Source organism: Vulpes vulpes, chromosome 13, assembly GCF_048418805.1.
Source record: "Vulpes vulpes isolate BD-2025 chromosome 13, VulVul3, whole genome shotgun sequence".
Lineage (NCBI taxonomy): Eukaryota > Metazoa > Chordata > Mammalia > Carnivora > Canidae > Vulpes > Vulpes vulpes.
Window position 1 is genome coordinate 124,945,481 of NC_132792.1, and position 17,411 is coordinate 124,962,891.

The window sequence follows — 17,411 nt, forward strand, 5'->3', positions numbered from 1 at the left end:
AGCCTTTTATGAGAAATTTACTATAGCAAGGGACAGCAAACTATGGCCTATGTACCAAATCCAGCTCATCACCTGTTTTTGTAAATAAGAATGAGAATTTCATTATTTAGTGTCCATAACTGCTTTCAGATTATAATAGCAGAGTTAATTATTGTAACAGGGATCATTTGATTTGCAAAGCCTAAAATATATGCTATCTAGCCATTATAGAACTTTATCAACTACTATGCTAGAATACAGTACACATTGGCAAAAGGATTAATGGTGAGCATTAATATATTTGATTGTAGATAAAAGATAACACGTGAAGATAAAGGTTAAAGGATAATACATGTTATATATATTCTGACAAATAAATAATGCACTAAAATTTTTGATGGAAGAAGAATAAAGAAAAGAATAAGCTCCTTAAACGTTGGCCAGAAAGACTCAAGTGTAGGTGACCTTTGGTTTAGCAATGACTTTTTAGATACAACACCAAAGACATGATGCATGGAAGAAAACTTTGATAAATTGGACTTCATTCAAATTAAAAACTTCTGCTTTGTAAGTCACTATTAAGAGAACGAAAAGGGAATCCATAGTCTGGGAGAAAATATTTGCAAGATTACTTGTATCTGATAAAATCTAATATTCAAAATATTAAAAAAAAACCTTAAAACTCAACAATAAGGAAACAAGACTCTGATTTTTTAAAATGGACAAAGGATCCAAACAGGCACCAAAAAAAAGATATATAGATAACAAATCAGCTCATGAAAAGATGCTCAACCTCATGTCATTAGGGAACTGCAAATTATTTATTTTTTTTGGGGGGGAACTGCAAATTAAAACAGTGATATAGAACCAGACACTTATTAGAATGGTGAAAATCCAAAACACTGACATCACTAAATGCTATTTAGGATGTGGAGCATGAGGAACTCTCCTTGCACAAAAACACCTCTGCGTTCTTTACCCAAACCTCCATATCTCCCAGTCCCAGGCAATAACTAATCAACTTTCTTTTATATATTTGCCTGTTCAGGATATTTCATATGAATAGAATCATACAGTCCTTTTTGACTGGCTTCTCCTGCTTAGCATAATGTTCTCAGGGTTCATCCCTATAACCAGGCATCAGTCCTTTATTCATTTTTTATTGCCCAATAATTATATAATTGTCCATCATATGTACATATCCATATGCCATATGAATTTACCATGTCCATATCATATGGTATATCCATATACTCAATTTTATTTATCCCAGTTGTTGGACTGTTTGGGTTGTTTCTACCTTTCGGCTATTATGAGTAATGCTTCCATGAATGTTCAGGTATGAGATTCTGTGTGAACATAATATTTTAATTTCTCTTGGATGTGTACCTAAATGTGGATTGGTGGCTCATAAAGAAGCTATCAAAGTGTTTTCCAAAGTGGCTGTACCACTTAACATTTGACAGAAATGCTTCAGGGTTCCAATTTCTCCATGTCTTCATTATTACTTATTTTTATCTATCTATCTACCTTTATCTATCTTTTTGATTATAAAAAAGATTATCAAAATATTATTATTTGTATTACCTTAAGTAATCTCTACACTATGTAGGACTCAATCTATCTTTTTGATTCTAGGCATCTAAATGGGTGTGAAGTGGTATCTCATTGTGGTTTTGATTTGCACTTCTCTAATGGGTAATGTGCTGATTGGCCATTTGGATATCTTTTGAAAAATGTCTATTCAGATCCTTTGGCCATTTTTCAAAAAAATGGGTTGTCTTTTTATTATTGAATTATAGCAACACTTTATATATTTTAGATACATATCCTTTATCAAATAAATTATTTGCAAATATTTTGCAATTCTGTGGATTGCCTTTTCATTTTCTTGCCAATGTCGTTAGAAGCACTAAATTTTTAAAATTTTGACTATGCCAAATTTATCTTTTTTCTTTTGTTCCTTGTGCTTTTAAGGTCACATCTAGGAAACCATTGCCTAACTCTGGGTTATGGAGATTTTTCCCCATGAGTTTTATAGCTATAGCTCTTATATGTAGGTCTTGGATCTATTTTGAGCTAATTTTTGGATATGCTGTGAGGTTGGGAGTCCACCTCCATTCTTTTCCATGCAGATATACAGTTTTCTCAGCAAAACTTTTCTTTTCCTATTGAATTTTCTTGCAGTCATTGTAAAAAAACCAATTAACCATAAACAAGATTTTTTTCTCTCTATTCCACTGATCTATTTGCCTATCCATATTCCTGTCTCACACTGTCTCAATTGAAAGCTGTAGCTTTGTAGTTAAGTTTTAAAGTCAGGAACTGTGAGTCTTCCAACATTGTTCTTTTTCTTTATTTTTTTAAAGATGTTATTCATTTATCTCACACACACACACACACACACACACACACACACACACACACAGAGGCAGAGACACAGGCAGAGGAGAGAAGCAGGCTCCATGCAGGGAGCCTGACATGGGACTCGATCCCAGGTCTTCAGGATCACGCCCTGGGCTGAAGGTGGCACTAAACCTCTGAGCCACCCAAGCTGCCCCAACATTGTTCTTTTTCAAAAATATTTTGTCTATTCTTGTTTTCTTGAACTTCCATGTGAACCTCTGCATGAATTTCCTTATGAAAATACTAAATTAACTTAGTGGTTTTAATAGTTTTTTTAGTGGATCCATTAGGGCTTTTTATATATAGATCATGTCATCTGCAAATAGAGGTAATTTGTTTTTTCCTTTTCTTTTTTTTTTTTTTTGTTTTTTCCTTTTCAATGTAGATGTCTTTATTTCATTTTCTTGTCTAATTGCCTTGGCTGTGTGTGTGTGTGTGTGTGTGTGTGTGTGTGTGTGTGTGTGTTAATTTAAGAGTCTTAGGGATGCCTGGCTAGCTCAAGTCAGTAGAGCATGCCAGAGTCCTAAGTTTGAGTCCTACATAGTGTAGAGATTACTTAAGGTAATACAAATAATAATAAAATTTAAGAATCTTGGCATTTTTAACACACATACTAAAATATTTATGGATGAAATAATATATTTGGGAAAGCTCTATTTGTTTATTCACATTTTTTAGAGTCCATTTTGAGTGGAGTCATAGAGTATTTGTCTTTCTCAGTCTAACTTATTTCACTTAGCATGCCCTCTAGGTCCATCATGTTGTCTTAAATGGTGCAATCTCAACCTTTTTTTATAGTTGTGTAATAGTCCATTGTGTGTATATCAATTCATCTATCAATAGACACTTAGGTTGCTACTACATCTTGGCTATTAAAATGGTATTAAAGGAAACATACCTCAACATAATAAAGGCCATATAGGAAAAACCCACACCTACCATCATACTCAATGGTGAAAAACAGAGCTTTCCTCTAAGGTTAGGAACAAGACTCTCATCACTTTTATTCAACATACTGGAAGTCCTAGCCACAGCAATCAAATAAGGAAAAGAGATAAAATGTATGTATATTGGTAAAGAAGTTAAACTGACACTATTTGCAGGTCACAAGATACTTTACATAGAAAATCCTAAAGAAAAAAAAAGAAAATCCTAAAGACTCCACCAAAAAACGATTAGAAGTAACAAACCAATTAATAAAGTTAGAGGATACAAAATTAACATATAGAAATCTGCCCTATTCCTATACACTAACAATGAAGTTGCAGAAAGAGAAATTTGAAGGTGTAGATTTCTTGGAGTTGTATGGTCATTTTAACAATATTAATTCTTCTAAACCATGGTGTCAAATATCTTTCCATTTATTTGCATTTTCCTCTATTTCTTCCATCAATGTCTTACAGTTTCAGGGTAGGGGGTCTTTTGCTTCTGTTTAAATTTATCCCTATGTGATTTTCTTTCTTTCTTTCTTTCTTTCTTTCTTTCTTTCTTTCTTTCTTTCTTTCTTTCTTTTCTTTCCTTTCTTTCTTTCTTTCTTTCTTTCTTTCTTTCTTTCTTTCTTTCTTTCTTTCTGATTTTATTTCTTGATGCAATTGCAAATGGGATTGTTTTCTTAATTTCTCTTTCGAATTGTTATTAGTATACAGAAACAATGGATTTTTGAACGTTGGCTTTGTATCCTACAGGTTAACTACATGTATTTATTAGTTCTAACAGGTTTTTGGTGGAGTCTTTAGGGTTTTCTATATATAATATCATGTCATTTGCAAATAGAGATAGTTTTACTTCTTTTCCTATTTGGATGCCTTTTATTTCTTTCTCTTTCCTAATTGTTTGGTTAGGACATCCAATGTTATATTGAATAAAAGTGGTATGAACGTGTCCTTATCTTGTTCCTAATCTTAGAGGAAAAGCTTTCAACTTTTTACTATTGAGTATGATGTGAGCTGCGGACTTGTCATATGTAGTCTTTATTATGTTGAGGTATGTTCCCTTTGTACCCACTTTGTTGAAAGTTTTTTTTTTTTATCATATATAGATATTGAATTTTATAAAATGCTTTTTTGCATCTATTGAGATGATCATATAATTTTTATTCTTCATTTTATTAATGCTTTGGAGACAGGCTAGGTAGCATGCCTGGAGGGACAGCTGACCTCAGGAACTGATCCCATGGGCTTTGCAAAGACCCTCTCAGTTTTCTCAGTCCAGTCTCTGCCCCTAATCCCCTGTGTGACCTTTGGGACACATACTTTAATTATCACAAAACCCCTATATGGCAAGTATTACACTGACTGATTTGTAGATGTTGAAGTATTCTTAGAATAAATCCTGCATGCTCATGGCATATGATCTTCATTTATTGTTGACTTAGGTCTGCTAATATTTTGTTGGCAATTTTTACATCTATATTCATTAGAAAAATTGGCCTGTAATTTTCTTTTCTTGTAATGTCCTTCTCTGGTTTTGGTAGCAGGGTCTTTTTATATTTTGGTAGAGTATGAGAATGGTTGGTATTAATTCTTCTTTGAATGTTTGGTAGAATTCACCAGTGAAGCTGTCCAATCCTGGACTTATTTTTGCAGTGAGGGGTGGGGGAGGGGTGATTTAATCTCTTTACTAGTAATTGGTCTGTTCATATTTTCTATTCATAGTCTTGTTAGGGTGTATGGTTCTAGGGATTTATCCATTTCTTCTAGGTTGTTCAACTTGTTAGTATACAATTGTTGATAGTAGTCTCTTATGATTCTTTGTATTTCTATACTATCAGTTGTAATGCATCCTTTTTCATTGCATATTTTTGTCTTTTTTCCTCCTTGGTTAGTCTAGTTAATTTTGTTTATCTTTTCAAAGAACTCGTTCTTAGTTTTATTTATTCTTTCTATTATTATTTTAATCTCGATCATTTATTTTTGTTATCTTCCTTCTACTACCTTTGGGCTTCATTTCTTCTTTTTCAGTTCCTTGGTGTAATATTGTTTGAGATTTTTCTTGTTATGAACCTCCCTCTTAGAAGTGTTTTTGCTGCATCCCATGTTTCAATACATTGTGTTCCTATTTTCATTTGTCTCAAGTTATTGTTTGAATTCTCTTTCAATTTGTTTTTTAATGTATTGGCTGCTCAGCACCATGTTGTTTAATCTGCACATATTTATAATTTTCCAATTTTCTATTTATCATTGATTTCTAGTTTTATACCATCGCAGTCAGAAAAGATGTTTGATATATCAATCTCCTTAAACTTACTAAGATTTGTTTTGTGGCCTAACACACGACTGATCTATTCTGGAGAATGTTCCACATGTTTGGATGAGAACGTGTATTCTGCTGATTTTGGATGGGATGTTCTGTATATACCCATTAAGTCCATCTGGTCTAAAGTTTAAGGCCAATTATTTACTTTATGATTTTTCTGTCTCAATTATCTATCCATTAATGGAAGTGGGGTATTAATGTTCTCTACTATTATTGTGTTGCTGTGTATTTCTCCCTGTAGATCTATTAATATTTGCGTTATATACTCAGTAACCCCTATGTTTAATGCATATATATATATACACACACATATATATGTATGTATATATATACATATATATATATATCGGTTATGTCAACTTATTTGATTGACTCCTTTATGTAACACTCTTGTCTCTCTCTTTAATCCAAAAAAAAAAAAAAATCCACAGGCAGAGGGAGAAGCAGGCTCTGTGCAAGGAGCCCAATGTGGGACTCGATCCTGGGTCCCGGGATCATGCCCTGCGCTGAAGGCAGATGCTCAACCGCTGAACCACCCAGGCATCCCAATACTCTTGTCTCTTATTGGACTTCGTCTTAAAGCCTATTTTGAATGATACAAGTATAGCTAACACTTCTTTCTTTTGGTTTCCATTTGCATGAAATATCTTTTTGCATCCCTTCACATTCCATCTGTGTGTGCCCTTATATCTGATGAGTTTCTTATTAGCAGCATATAGATGTTTTTTTTTTTAATCCATCCAGTCACTCTGTCTTTTTATTGGAGAATTTAGTCCATTTACATTTAAAGTAATTACTGATAGGGGCAGCTCAGGTGGTGTAGCGGTTTAGTGCCACCTGCAGCCCAGGGTGTGATCCTGGAGACCTGGGATCGAGTCCCACATCAGGCTCCTTGCATGGAGCCTGCTTCTCCCTCTGCCTGCCTCTCTCTCTCTCTCTTTCTCTCTGTGTCTCTCATGAATAAACAAAATCTTAAAAAAAAAGTAATTACTGATAGGTATGTACAGGCATACCTCTGAGATACTGCAGTTGCATTTCTAGACCACTGCAATAAATTGAGTATCCCAAGAAAGTGAATCATATGCATTTTTTGATTCCCAGTGCATATAAAATTTGGTTAGACTATACTACAGTTTATTAAGTGTGCAATAGCATTGCCTAAAAAAATTTACATACCTTAATTTAAAAAAATATTGTGAATAATGCTAACCATCATGTAAGCTTTCAGCAAGTTATAGTTATTGATCATAGAGTACCTTAACAAATATAATAATGATGAAAATGTTTGAAATATTGTGAGAATATTTCAAAATATGACATAGACACATGAAATAAGCAAATTAAATTGGGAAAATGGTGTTGATAGGCTTTCTTAATGCAGGGTTGCCATAAATCATCAATTTGTTAAAAAAAAAAAAGCAATATTTGTGAGGTACAATAAAGTAAAGTACAGTAATATGAGGTATGCATGTACCTTGCCATTTTGTTAACTGTAGTTGGTTTGGTGGTTTGATTTTCTTTTGTGGTATACTTAGATTTCTTCTTTATCTTTTGTGTATTAAGTATAGGTTTCTGCTTTGTGGTTACTATGAGGCTTACACATAAAAAGTTATAACAGGGATCCCTGGGTGGCACAGTGGTTTGGCGCCTGCCTTTGGCCCAGGGCGCGATCCTGGAGATCCGGGATCGAATCCCACGTCGGGCTCCCGGTGCATGGAGCCTGCTTCTCCCTCTGCCTATGTCTCTGCCTCTCTCTCTCTCTCTCTGTGTGTGTGTGTGACTATCATAAATAAATAAAAATTAAAAAAAAAGTTATAACAAATCTATTTTAAGTAAATAATAACTCATTTAGTCACAATCTAAAGCTCTACATTTTTACTCACCCTTTGCACATTAATGTCATATTAATTTTTAATATTTTTAAATCTTGTGCATCCCTTAAATTGCAGTTATATTTTTTACTACTTTAATCTTTTAACTTTGACACTAGTTTTATAATTAACACACTACCTTTACTATGTATTTATCTTCCCAGCAAGATTTATTCTTTCATGTTTTCTTGTTACTAATTAGAACCTTTTTTTTTCTTTTTCAGCATAAAAGGTCACTATTGCATTTCTTGTAAGGCTATTTTAGTGATGACAAACTCCTTTAGCTTTTGCGTATCTGAAAAATTATGTATCTTTAAATTCTGTATGAAAACTTTGCTGCACAGAGTATTTTGTATGGAAATATGGAAGCTTTTTTCTTTTTCTTTTTTTTTTTTCTTTTAGCACTTTGAATATCTTGTGCCACTCTCTTCTGGCCTGTAATGTTTCTCCTGAAAAATCTACTGATAGGTTTATGGTGTTTCCCTTGTATGTAACAAAAGTTGTTTTTCTCTTGCTGTTTTAAAAAATGATTTTATTTATTTGAGAGATAGCACATGTGTGCGAGAGTGAGCATGAGTGGGGGTAGGGACAGAGGGAGAGGGAGAGACAGGCTCCCTGCTGAGCAGGAAGCCTGATATGGGGCTCAATCCCAGGACCCTGAGATCATGACCTGAACAGAAGGCAGGTGCTTAACCAACTGAGCCACTCAGGTGCCACTTTTGCTTTTAGGAAATCTCCTTGTGTTTAGCTTTTGACATTTAAATTATAATTTAAATAATTTGGGTTCATCTTATTTGGAACTCTCTGGGCTTCCTGGATCTGGATGTCTGTTTTCTTCTCCAAGTTAGGGAAGTTTTCAGTCATTTTTTTTTTTTCAGTCATTATTTCTTAACAGACTTTTTCTGCTCCTTTCACTTTTCTCCTTTTGGGCTCCTATAATGTGACTATCAGTCCACTTGTTGTTATTCTATAAATGCCTTAAGATATCTTTACTTTTTTCTGCACTCTTTTTTCTTTTTACTGCTCTGTCTTCAGGTTCACAGTTCTTTTCTTCTTCCTTGTCTAGTCTGCTCTTGAACCCTATATACTTTTCAGTTCAGTTACTGTATACTTTAGCTCTGTGACTTCTATTTGGCATCTTCTTTTTTGTATCTCTTCGTTGAAGTTCTTACTGTGTTCATCCATTCTTCTCCTGAGTTCATTAAGCATCTTTATGACCATTACTTTGAACTCTTTATTAGGTAAATTACTTACCTCCATTTCATTGAGGTTTTCTCTTATTCTCTTATTTGGAACATATTCCTATGTTTCGACTACTTCCTTGACTCTTGTGTTCATTTTTATGCATTAGATAAAACAACCGCCTCTCTTAATCTTGAAGGAGTGGCCTTAGGTAAAAGATGAGCCTTATCATTTAACCTTGCCCTAGTTCTGAGTTGTTCCTTCAAAACTTTGTGATTGTCCAAGCAATTTTATTTTTAATAACTTCTAGTAGATGAGGAAGTGCCAAGTCCTGTCATTGTCCCAAAGAGAGGATTTTAGTCAGCACCTAGATTCATGCCGATTGAAAGCTAGACACTCAAGTAGTAGCTTTTAAAGTATACAAATATATACAGTACTAGAGGACTACAAGTGTAAGTCTCCGTGGCCACTGGAGGTGGCAATCTGGAGGTGTTCTGAGGGCAGCAATTATAAAGACCAGGCTCTAGACAAATACATAAGCTCCTTTCTAGGAGATACTGGCAAGCTGTATGAGGCAGAGGGTAAGCTTAGAGATGGCCTCCACCAGTTTATGTTCCCTGAGAACACCTTCATAGGTTCCTGGATTTGTGTCAAACCTGAATCCTGACAGTCATGCCAAAGCTCCAGGAAAAGCAAATAGGTAGACAAAAATGGTTTTAAACTGCGTTCCATTAAGATTTATGAACTAATTCCTAAAGCATCTTCTGTGCAGTCAATATTTTCTTTCTTTCTTTAAATATCATTTGCAAGCAAGCTGCAATGCCACTGGTTTTACCATCTACTCTCTTGCGTTCTGTTTACTTCCCTGTTAAGAATCAAACTCTGGCTCACAATTTGCTTTACTATAATGACATAACTCCATTATTTTGGTTACCAATTATCAATTACACATGACACATTTCTGTCACCTCCATAAAAATGATAAAGGAATAGCAGAGATCATAAAAGATTTTTAGGGTGTGTGGCATGAGACTTTTGATCTCAAGGTTGTGAATTTGAGCCCCATGTTGGGTATAAAGATTACTTAGAAAAAAGAAGATTTTAAAAATGACTAATAAAATGGCCAATTATAGAGCAAAACTATTCAAGAAGCAAAGATAAAATACATAAATAAATGATACTAAGAAATTAGTGCAAGTGACAATTTAAGTGTGAAGTACAGACTTAAGAAAGGGTAGCAATGAACTTAAAAACAAATGACACTATAAAAGAAAATATAGTTTATATAGATTACTTTTGCCTGATTCTGAATAATGTAAATACAATGACATATATAAATACAGAAGTGTAAACTGATACAATTACTTTGTAAAATCTTTTGGCACCATCCACTAAAGCTGAACACATGCATATAACCTATGACCAACCAATTCTACTCCTAACAGCAATGCAGATATATGTTAGCCAGAATTAGGCATAAAAATGTTCATAGTAGACTACCACTTCTAGTAGTCTACTAATCATAATAGACTAAAAATAGAAACAACCTAATTGCTTACCTAGAGTAAAATGATGCATATATTATGGTATATTGATTCAAAGTAAGAGTGTATAGCACTGAAACAAAACTGCAACTATTTAAAACAAGAGAGGATCAATCAACTCTACCTGGAGGAAAGAAGAGAGTTCAGAAGTTGACATCTCTATTTGGAAAAAAAAAGATAATACCAGAAAAACAATAGAAAAAAACAGTCAGTTGTTTAATAGGTAGTGGTTCGTTATGTGGAGAAATTAATGTGAATGCATACCTCACATGATATACAAATGGACTCCAATGGATATATGACCTATATTTGAAAGGTCAGGATTTAAGGCATATAAAGGAAAAAATAGAAATGTCTTCACAACTCTGAGTAAGAAAAGATTTTTAAGACTCCAAAAAAGTAGAAAATATGAGGTTAAAAAAAGCAGTATGTCTGGGGGGGTGGTCAACAAAAGTCAGCTTTTTCTTAAACAATAAAATATCCACAGACAACATTAATGGTTAGATGAGTAGACAAGAGACAAAAAAAAAAAAAAAATGAAACACTTAAAACCAACATTCAACTAATATAGAGGGTGGAATGCATATAGCACTTGGTAAATCAACAAAAAGGACACAAAATTAAATGGAAAATGGGTCAAAGGTATGACCAGGCAATTCAGAAGAGAAACCTGCATAAATATGGGAAGAGATGCTCAAAATCACTAGTTATCAGAGAGCTGAAGATAACAACAGTGATAAGCCATTACACATAATAATAAAATTGGTAAAAAAAAAAAAAGTAATAATACTAAACTTTGGTGAAGATGTGCAGTAGGTGGGAATAGAAATTGTGATTGCCATTCAAGAACAATCATGCAGAATTTAGTTAAATCAAGTGTCTGCTCTCCCTACGTCCCAGCAACGATAGCTGAAAAATTATTGCACAGTCCCATAAAGGGAAATGTAGAAGGGTATTCACCACAGTGTTGTTTGTGAAGATAGAAAGCCATGTGCCCATCATTGGGAAGCTATACAGATAAAATGAAATAAATACTAGTAATCAGGCAGCATTAAGAAAAAATGATCTAGGGATGCCTGGGTAGCACAGTGGTTGAACATCTGCCTTTGGCTCAGGGTGTAATCCCGGGGTCTCCGGATTGAGTCTCGCATGGGGCTCCCTGCAGGGAGCCTGCTTCTCCCTCTGGCTATATCTCTGCCTCTTTGTGTGTCTCTCATGAATGAATAAAAATTTAAAAATCTGAAAAAAAAAAAAAAAGAAATGAGCTAGACAAAGTATTGAATAAAAAAAAGAGAAGTAATATAGAGAATGAAGTCTACAGCTTTGGTGACCATTCATCCTGGTTTGCCAAGGCAGCTGCAATTTGTATCTGTTGTCCCAGCATAAATATTAATAGGACTTTCATTTTCAGTAGTTTACACAATGTATTGTATGGCCATTCTATCTGTGAATATTAAATCACAAAAACTCAAAACCACACTACTTATGTTTGGTACATACATATTTAAGGACGTTTATTGGTGAGGGGATTTATATTAGGATGATAAAGGAAATAAAAATAAATGAATGATACTGTGCTATAACTGAGTATAGGGGCACCTGGGTGGCTCAGTGGTTGAGCATCTGCCTTTGCCTCAGGTCACGATCCTGGGATCCGGGAATGGAGTCTAATATAGGGCTCCCTGCAGGGAGAACTCTGCCTATGTCTCTGCCTCTCTGTGTCTCTCATGAATAAATTAAAAAAAAAACAAAACAAAAAAGCAACTGAGCATAAAATACTGTTCTCTAAGGTAGATAATAATATTTAACTCTAGTTTGAAAATAGTTAAACACTTACAGTACTTCTGGTACTAAAAATGTGGTAGTTTGGGCTGTTAGTGGAATACCTATGGAGAAAAAGGTCAAATATAAGTATTAAAATAATTTCTCCTCCAAATAAGAGGGATTCTATAGTAAACCCGGAAGTGGACATAAGTCCATAGGGAAGTTTTGTATAGGACAGAGGTGATACTCAATAAATGGAGCTGGAAAATGGATCTGGATTCATAAGGAGAAAGAAATAATCGCAGTCCTACCACAGATCATTTATGAAAACCAACTCCATTGGGATAAGAAATATCAAAAACATTAATACTCTTAGTAGAAAATTTAGGTAAATGTCTCTCAGATGCTCAGGAAAGAAAGAAATCATTGAAATAAGACATCTACCCTGAATTCTCCACCCCTCCAAAAAAGCTAACAATAAAAAAAAAAAATCATTACATCAAATTTAAGAAATTTTGTCCTTTAAGAGAACACCTTATTAAGAAATAAAATTCAAGGAGCCAGTGACTACTATGGGAAACAACAACATGTTTGTCTTCATTAAACTCTCTCTGAAAATTTAGGGAAGGGAAAGAAATTTAGCATCTCTTTCATTTATGAACGTAGAGCAGGGGTTAGCAAGCTGGGGTCAAATTCCTCCTGTTTTTGTAAAGATTTTCATTGACACACGGCCACACCCATTGGCTTACTAGTGTGGAGTTGTGCATTACATCACCCGAAAGGCCTTACTATCTGGCACTTGCAGAAAGTTTGGTAACCTCTGGTGTACACCATAAAGTCTATAAAGTCTTTGAATTCACGGGCCATGCTTGATAATATCCCCTATCCCTATACTGACCCATTTGCCAGGCACATGTTGGGAGCTAAATATATCTTTGCATTCAAGCCTCGCTACCACCCCACGAGACAGGTTTTATTTTCTTTACTTTATAGAGGAGAAAACAGAGGTTGACACAGTTCTGCCAGAATGCTACCTTTTTGCTTTCTCTCAAGGCTTCTCTATCTCTCTGTTCGATCTCCCCCGTGGGTCTGTCCAAGGAGGGGCTGTGGATCCCTTCCCTCGGCAGTCTCTGGAATGGTTGATTTATTGTCGGGGTTCTTACATCCTAATGTTAGAGGGTAATACTTACAGCCAAACCTCCATGGAAGAGAATAGTCACAGAAGGCTAATCATCTGTTTTTTTGACCCATGTTAGAAACATTTCTAAAACATTTCGATCCATTTTCCAACCCAGCACTTGCTACCCAACCGAAGAAAACGCACACTTGGCACTGAGGATTTCTCATAACTTTTGAAGTTTTCACTCCGTAAATCCCATCACAGGAAACAACTCCCATTCCTTATGCAGGAGTTACACCCCCTTACATTTATTTGTTTAGCTTATAAAGCACTTTGTCACAAATCAAGTGCATCTGCCTCCCAGGTAACTTCCGCCACCTAGTTACCCCAGGGAAGTGCCCTCGCCCCGGCCTCCCTCCCCGGGAGCGGCTTGTGGGTTCCCCCTCCCTCCTGAGCTCAAGCAGGAGGAAACGAAAGGCTCCGCTGCCCGCAGGGGCAGCGACGCGAAGTGACCGAGACCCGGGAAGAGCGAAGCCCTAAAGCTGCGCCCTCGTCCTCCGCGACTCTCGGAAGGGGGCGGCGGGGGCGGGCCGGGGCTGCGTCCCCACGGGCGACCTCCGCCGGAGCCCCCGGGCGCCACTGGCATCTCTACCTCCACAGGGCAGAGCCGCAGCAGCTCAGCCACGACAGCAACACCGCCAATCCCCGGGCTGACATGGCGCACAGCCGGCCTCCGCCCAACCGCCCAACCGCCCGAGCCGTGCCAGCCCCGGCCTAGCGCGCTCCCGGGGGCGCCAGTGGACCTGGGAGGAGGCGGCAGCTGCTGGGGCGGGGCGGGGCGGGGCGGGGTCCCGGGCCCCGCGTGTGCGCATGCGCGCCAGGGCAGGCCGCTACCTGCGCCACCCGCAGCCTCGCCGTTGGTGGGAGTCGAAAATGTAAACCAGACTTGAGGAAAGGCAGGCAGAAACCAAGCCTGTTTGGAATGAAAGAGCAAAAACCACTTCGGAAAGTCCCAGTTGACTAAACGAAGGTGAAGCTTTTAAATGACTACCTTTTAGCCCAAATTTTCGTTGTGACTATAGAAATACTGCGACAACGAATACATATCTGGCAGTGCTTTCCAGGCACTCCATAGATGGTTTTCAAGTTCAACAGACATGACAGTAACGTGTTGTTACTGAGCACTTGCTTTATGCCCAGCACTACCTTGCGCACTGGAGTGCAAAGAAATATCACAGCTTTCTGGTTTACAGAGGGATTGTAATCTTGTAAAGCCAAGATAAACACCAAAATTGTCACATGGTATTACCATTTATCTGCTTATTGGTTGTTAGACCAAATCATCTGAATCCTTGAGTGCTGCAACAGTATCTTTACTCCTCTTATGTCATCAGGGCCCAGTGCCACCAGTTTGGAGTAGGTCCTCAGTGTTTACTGACAACCAGTCATCGGGTAATAGTTTAATACTGCACTCTGTTCCTGGGGCCATTAGAGAACGTGACTGTGCGTGTGTGATGCGTATGTGGTACACACTGCATTTAATGCGATTCTGTTCCCACTTTTTTATGAAGCTATTTTCTATCAGATTCGACATCAGTTGCTGTGAGCTGCAGTTGGAAGAGCATTAGTTCAGCAGTAGGAACACTTTACTCCGGAATCTCGCTGCAGCTCAAACACCAAGGGATGTGGAACATCCCCAGAGGGTCTGGGCTCCGGACTCTCCCTACCGATTCAGTCAGCCAGCACCAGAGCAAGTCAGTTTTTAAGTCCTGTAAAACAAGGGTAAGACACTATTACTTACTTATATGGTTGTGGGATTTAAAAGAGCTAAGAGTATCACAGTATTTGGCACAAACTATGCATCAGTATCCCCCTCCTCGTCTCGGAGCCTGTTACTAATGTGCAAAACGGGAAGGGTTACAACCTTACTCGGGTTCTAGATGTTCGGTTCCAACATCCTCTCTTGCTAGACTTTGGAGTTTGCCCTTTCGGATCCCGGTCCCATCTCTGTTCTTATTGCCCTCTAGTTACCCCCCATTCTCAATCTGTACGTTTCCATTCCATCCTACTTGCATTTGGGAATTCCACCCTTCGTATTTCGTACACATGATCTCGTCCCTTAATAAAGACAAGTCGTGTAAGAATAATCTGAAAACGTCTTGGGAGACCCAGACCTGCACACTGCAAACAGCATGGCCCCAAAAGGCGTCGCCTCCGCGCGGAGCGTGGCATGCCGGGAGTTGTAGTCCGACGCTCGAGCACGCACCTCCGCGCCTCTCCGGTTTGAAAAGCGGGAGCAGGGCGGGTAGGCGGGGCGTGGAGGCGAAGCGCCCTCGAGGCCCCGCCCCCGCCGCCTTCCGCTCGCGGGGCGCGCCCCGGGGTGGCGCGCCGGGCTGCGGAAGGGGCGTGGCCTCGGTCCGGGTGGCGGCGGTTGCCGCCACCGGGGCCTCTTCCTGCGGGCGGTGCTGCGGCGGCCGGCCTGCGCGGGGCAGTCATGGGCGCCCGGTGAGCGGGCTGTGGCGGAGAGCGGGGCGGGGCCTGGCTGGAGGGTGGCGGCCCGGCGGGGGCGGGGGCGGGGGCGGGGGCGGGGCCGGCCTCTGGCTCCTTCTTCCTCCGCATGTGGCTGGCGGCCGCAGAGCAGTTGAGTTCGCGCACTCCCCGCCGCCCGCGCCTCTCTCGGGCTCGCCTCGCGTCACTGGAGCCATGGCGCTCGCCGAGACCAACGCGGCGGCATCGTCCCTGCCCAACGGCGACTGCGGCCGCCCCGGGGCGCGGCCCGGGGGAAACCGGGTGACGGTGGTGCTCGGCGCGCAGTGGGGCGACGAAGGCAAAGGGAAGGTGGTGGATCTGCTGGCGCAGGACGCCGACATCGTGTGCCGCTGCCAGGTGAGGCGACCGGGCTCTGACGGGAAGCCGGGCCCCAGAGCGCGGGCGCGGAGCCCGGATCCGTCGTCCAGAAGGTGTCACCTTGAGCTTGCCTCCTCGGGGCTGCGGCGACGTGGAGCCATGGCGGGAGGTCCGAGACCCCCGACCCGCTGTCTCGGGGTGTGGGGTTGCGGCGGCCCCGGAGGAAGAGCAGGGGTGACCGGGAGCCTTGCAGAGATGCGCGAAGCCCCGGCAGCTGCCGTTTTCCGTCTGGGGGCCAGTGCCCAGCCCCGAGCCCGGGGCCGCGGTGGCGGGCAGGATGGGGTCCGGGTTGGAGGAGCTGCCGCCCGAGGCCTGCTCCCGACTCCGGGCGGAGACCCCGCACGGCGCAGAGCCCCCCCCCCCGCCCCATCTCCCACCCAGCGAGAGCGAGTGGCGGTGGATTGTTCCAAAGCGTCCGAAAACCCCCGCGGACCCCCCCCCGCCCACCTGCAGGCCCCCGGCGCCCAGTCCGCTGGCTCCTCGCTGGCTCCTCGCTGGCTCCTCGAGTCCACTTTGTGGACGTGAGAGCCCACCGCCGGGCCGTGGACCCTTCCTGGCCGCGGTCTGCCACTCCGTGCCCCGCGTGTTCTTATTACGGGTAGATTATTCCTGCCCGTTGGTCCCGGAGGAAAGAATCCCGGCTCTTTCGCGAGCGAGGCAAGTAAACACACGGTTGTCAAATCTGGTATTTAGAACTATATTTACATTGTTAGGCTCACCGGGAAAGTGAACTTTCGGGAAATGGGTTGGTAATGTACTTCCTACCGGGAGACACGTGGTTTTCAGTGGGAGCTTTCTTCCTATTTGTCGCTCTCTCTGAAGCAGCCTCTAGGCTACGCCTTTGTAAGGGCTCTTAGATAACTATTACCAATTTCAAAATGCGAAATAACCATTGAGCAATAACCATTTTGAAAACAAATTGTAACGCATCTGAAGTTAACTGCTGTTTATCTTGCAAGAGGGTTTCTTCACGACGGGGCACAATATGATGGTGCCGTGCTCCGTGCGCTCTAACAAGTTCGCAGGCCCGCTTGACAGAAAGCTTTCTACCTGAAACCCGAGTATCATTTTAAGCACGCAGAAACAAGGTAATCACAAGTACAGAAAAGCTAAATGCAGGGATTCTGATTTATCTTGTTTTGTTTTTGAAAGCAGAAACTCCCCCTGCCCATTCCTTAGCTAAGATAGTTGTTGCCTCTTGGAATCACCACCAGCACCACCACCTCTCCCTACCTTCAGATCTTTATTCCTCCACCCCTCTGCAGACACACTGATCTTACTTAATACCTTTCTCCTAAGTGTGTTTCCATGGAAGTCCTGCCCCCACTGCCTTAGGAGCTCCTCCAGAAGCTAGCTTTCACCTTACTTTTGTCTTAAAACCAG

At 40.2% G+C, this 17,411-nt stretch overlaps 2 protein-coding genes across 2 annotated transcripts in view; one reads left to right on the forward strand and one right to left on the reverse strand.

Annotated features, from left to right (window-relative positions):
- CATSPERE (catsper channel auxiliary subunit epsilon) overlaps positions 1–13,767 on the reverse strand; it is a 186,957-nt gene extending 173,190 nt beyond the window's left edge. Inside the window, exons 1-2 of the mRNA XM_072733729.1 lie at positions 13,508–13,767; positions 12,075–12,123 (exon numbers count right to left, since the gene is read on the reverse strand). Of these exons, the coding sequence (XP_072589830.1) occupies positions 12,075–12,123; positions 13,508–13,767 (309 nt within the window). The remainder of the gene's footprint in view (positions 1–12,074; positions 12,124–13,507) is intronic.
- Positions 13,768–15,547: 1,780 nt separating this feature from the next.
- ADSS2 (adenylosuccinate synthase 2) overlaps positions 15,548–17,411 on the forward strand; it is a 38,523-nt gene continuing 36,659 nt past the window's right edge. Inside the window, exon 1 of the mRNA XM_026003410.2 lies at positions 15,548–16,007. Within this exon, the coding sequence (XP_025859195.1) occupies positions 15,825–16,007 (183 nt within the window). The 5' untranslated portion in view covers positions 15,548–15,824. The remainder of the gene's footprint in view (positions 16,008–17,411) is intronic.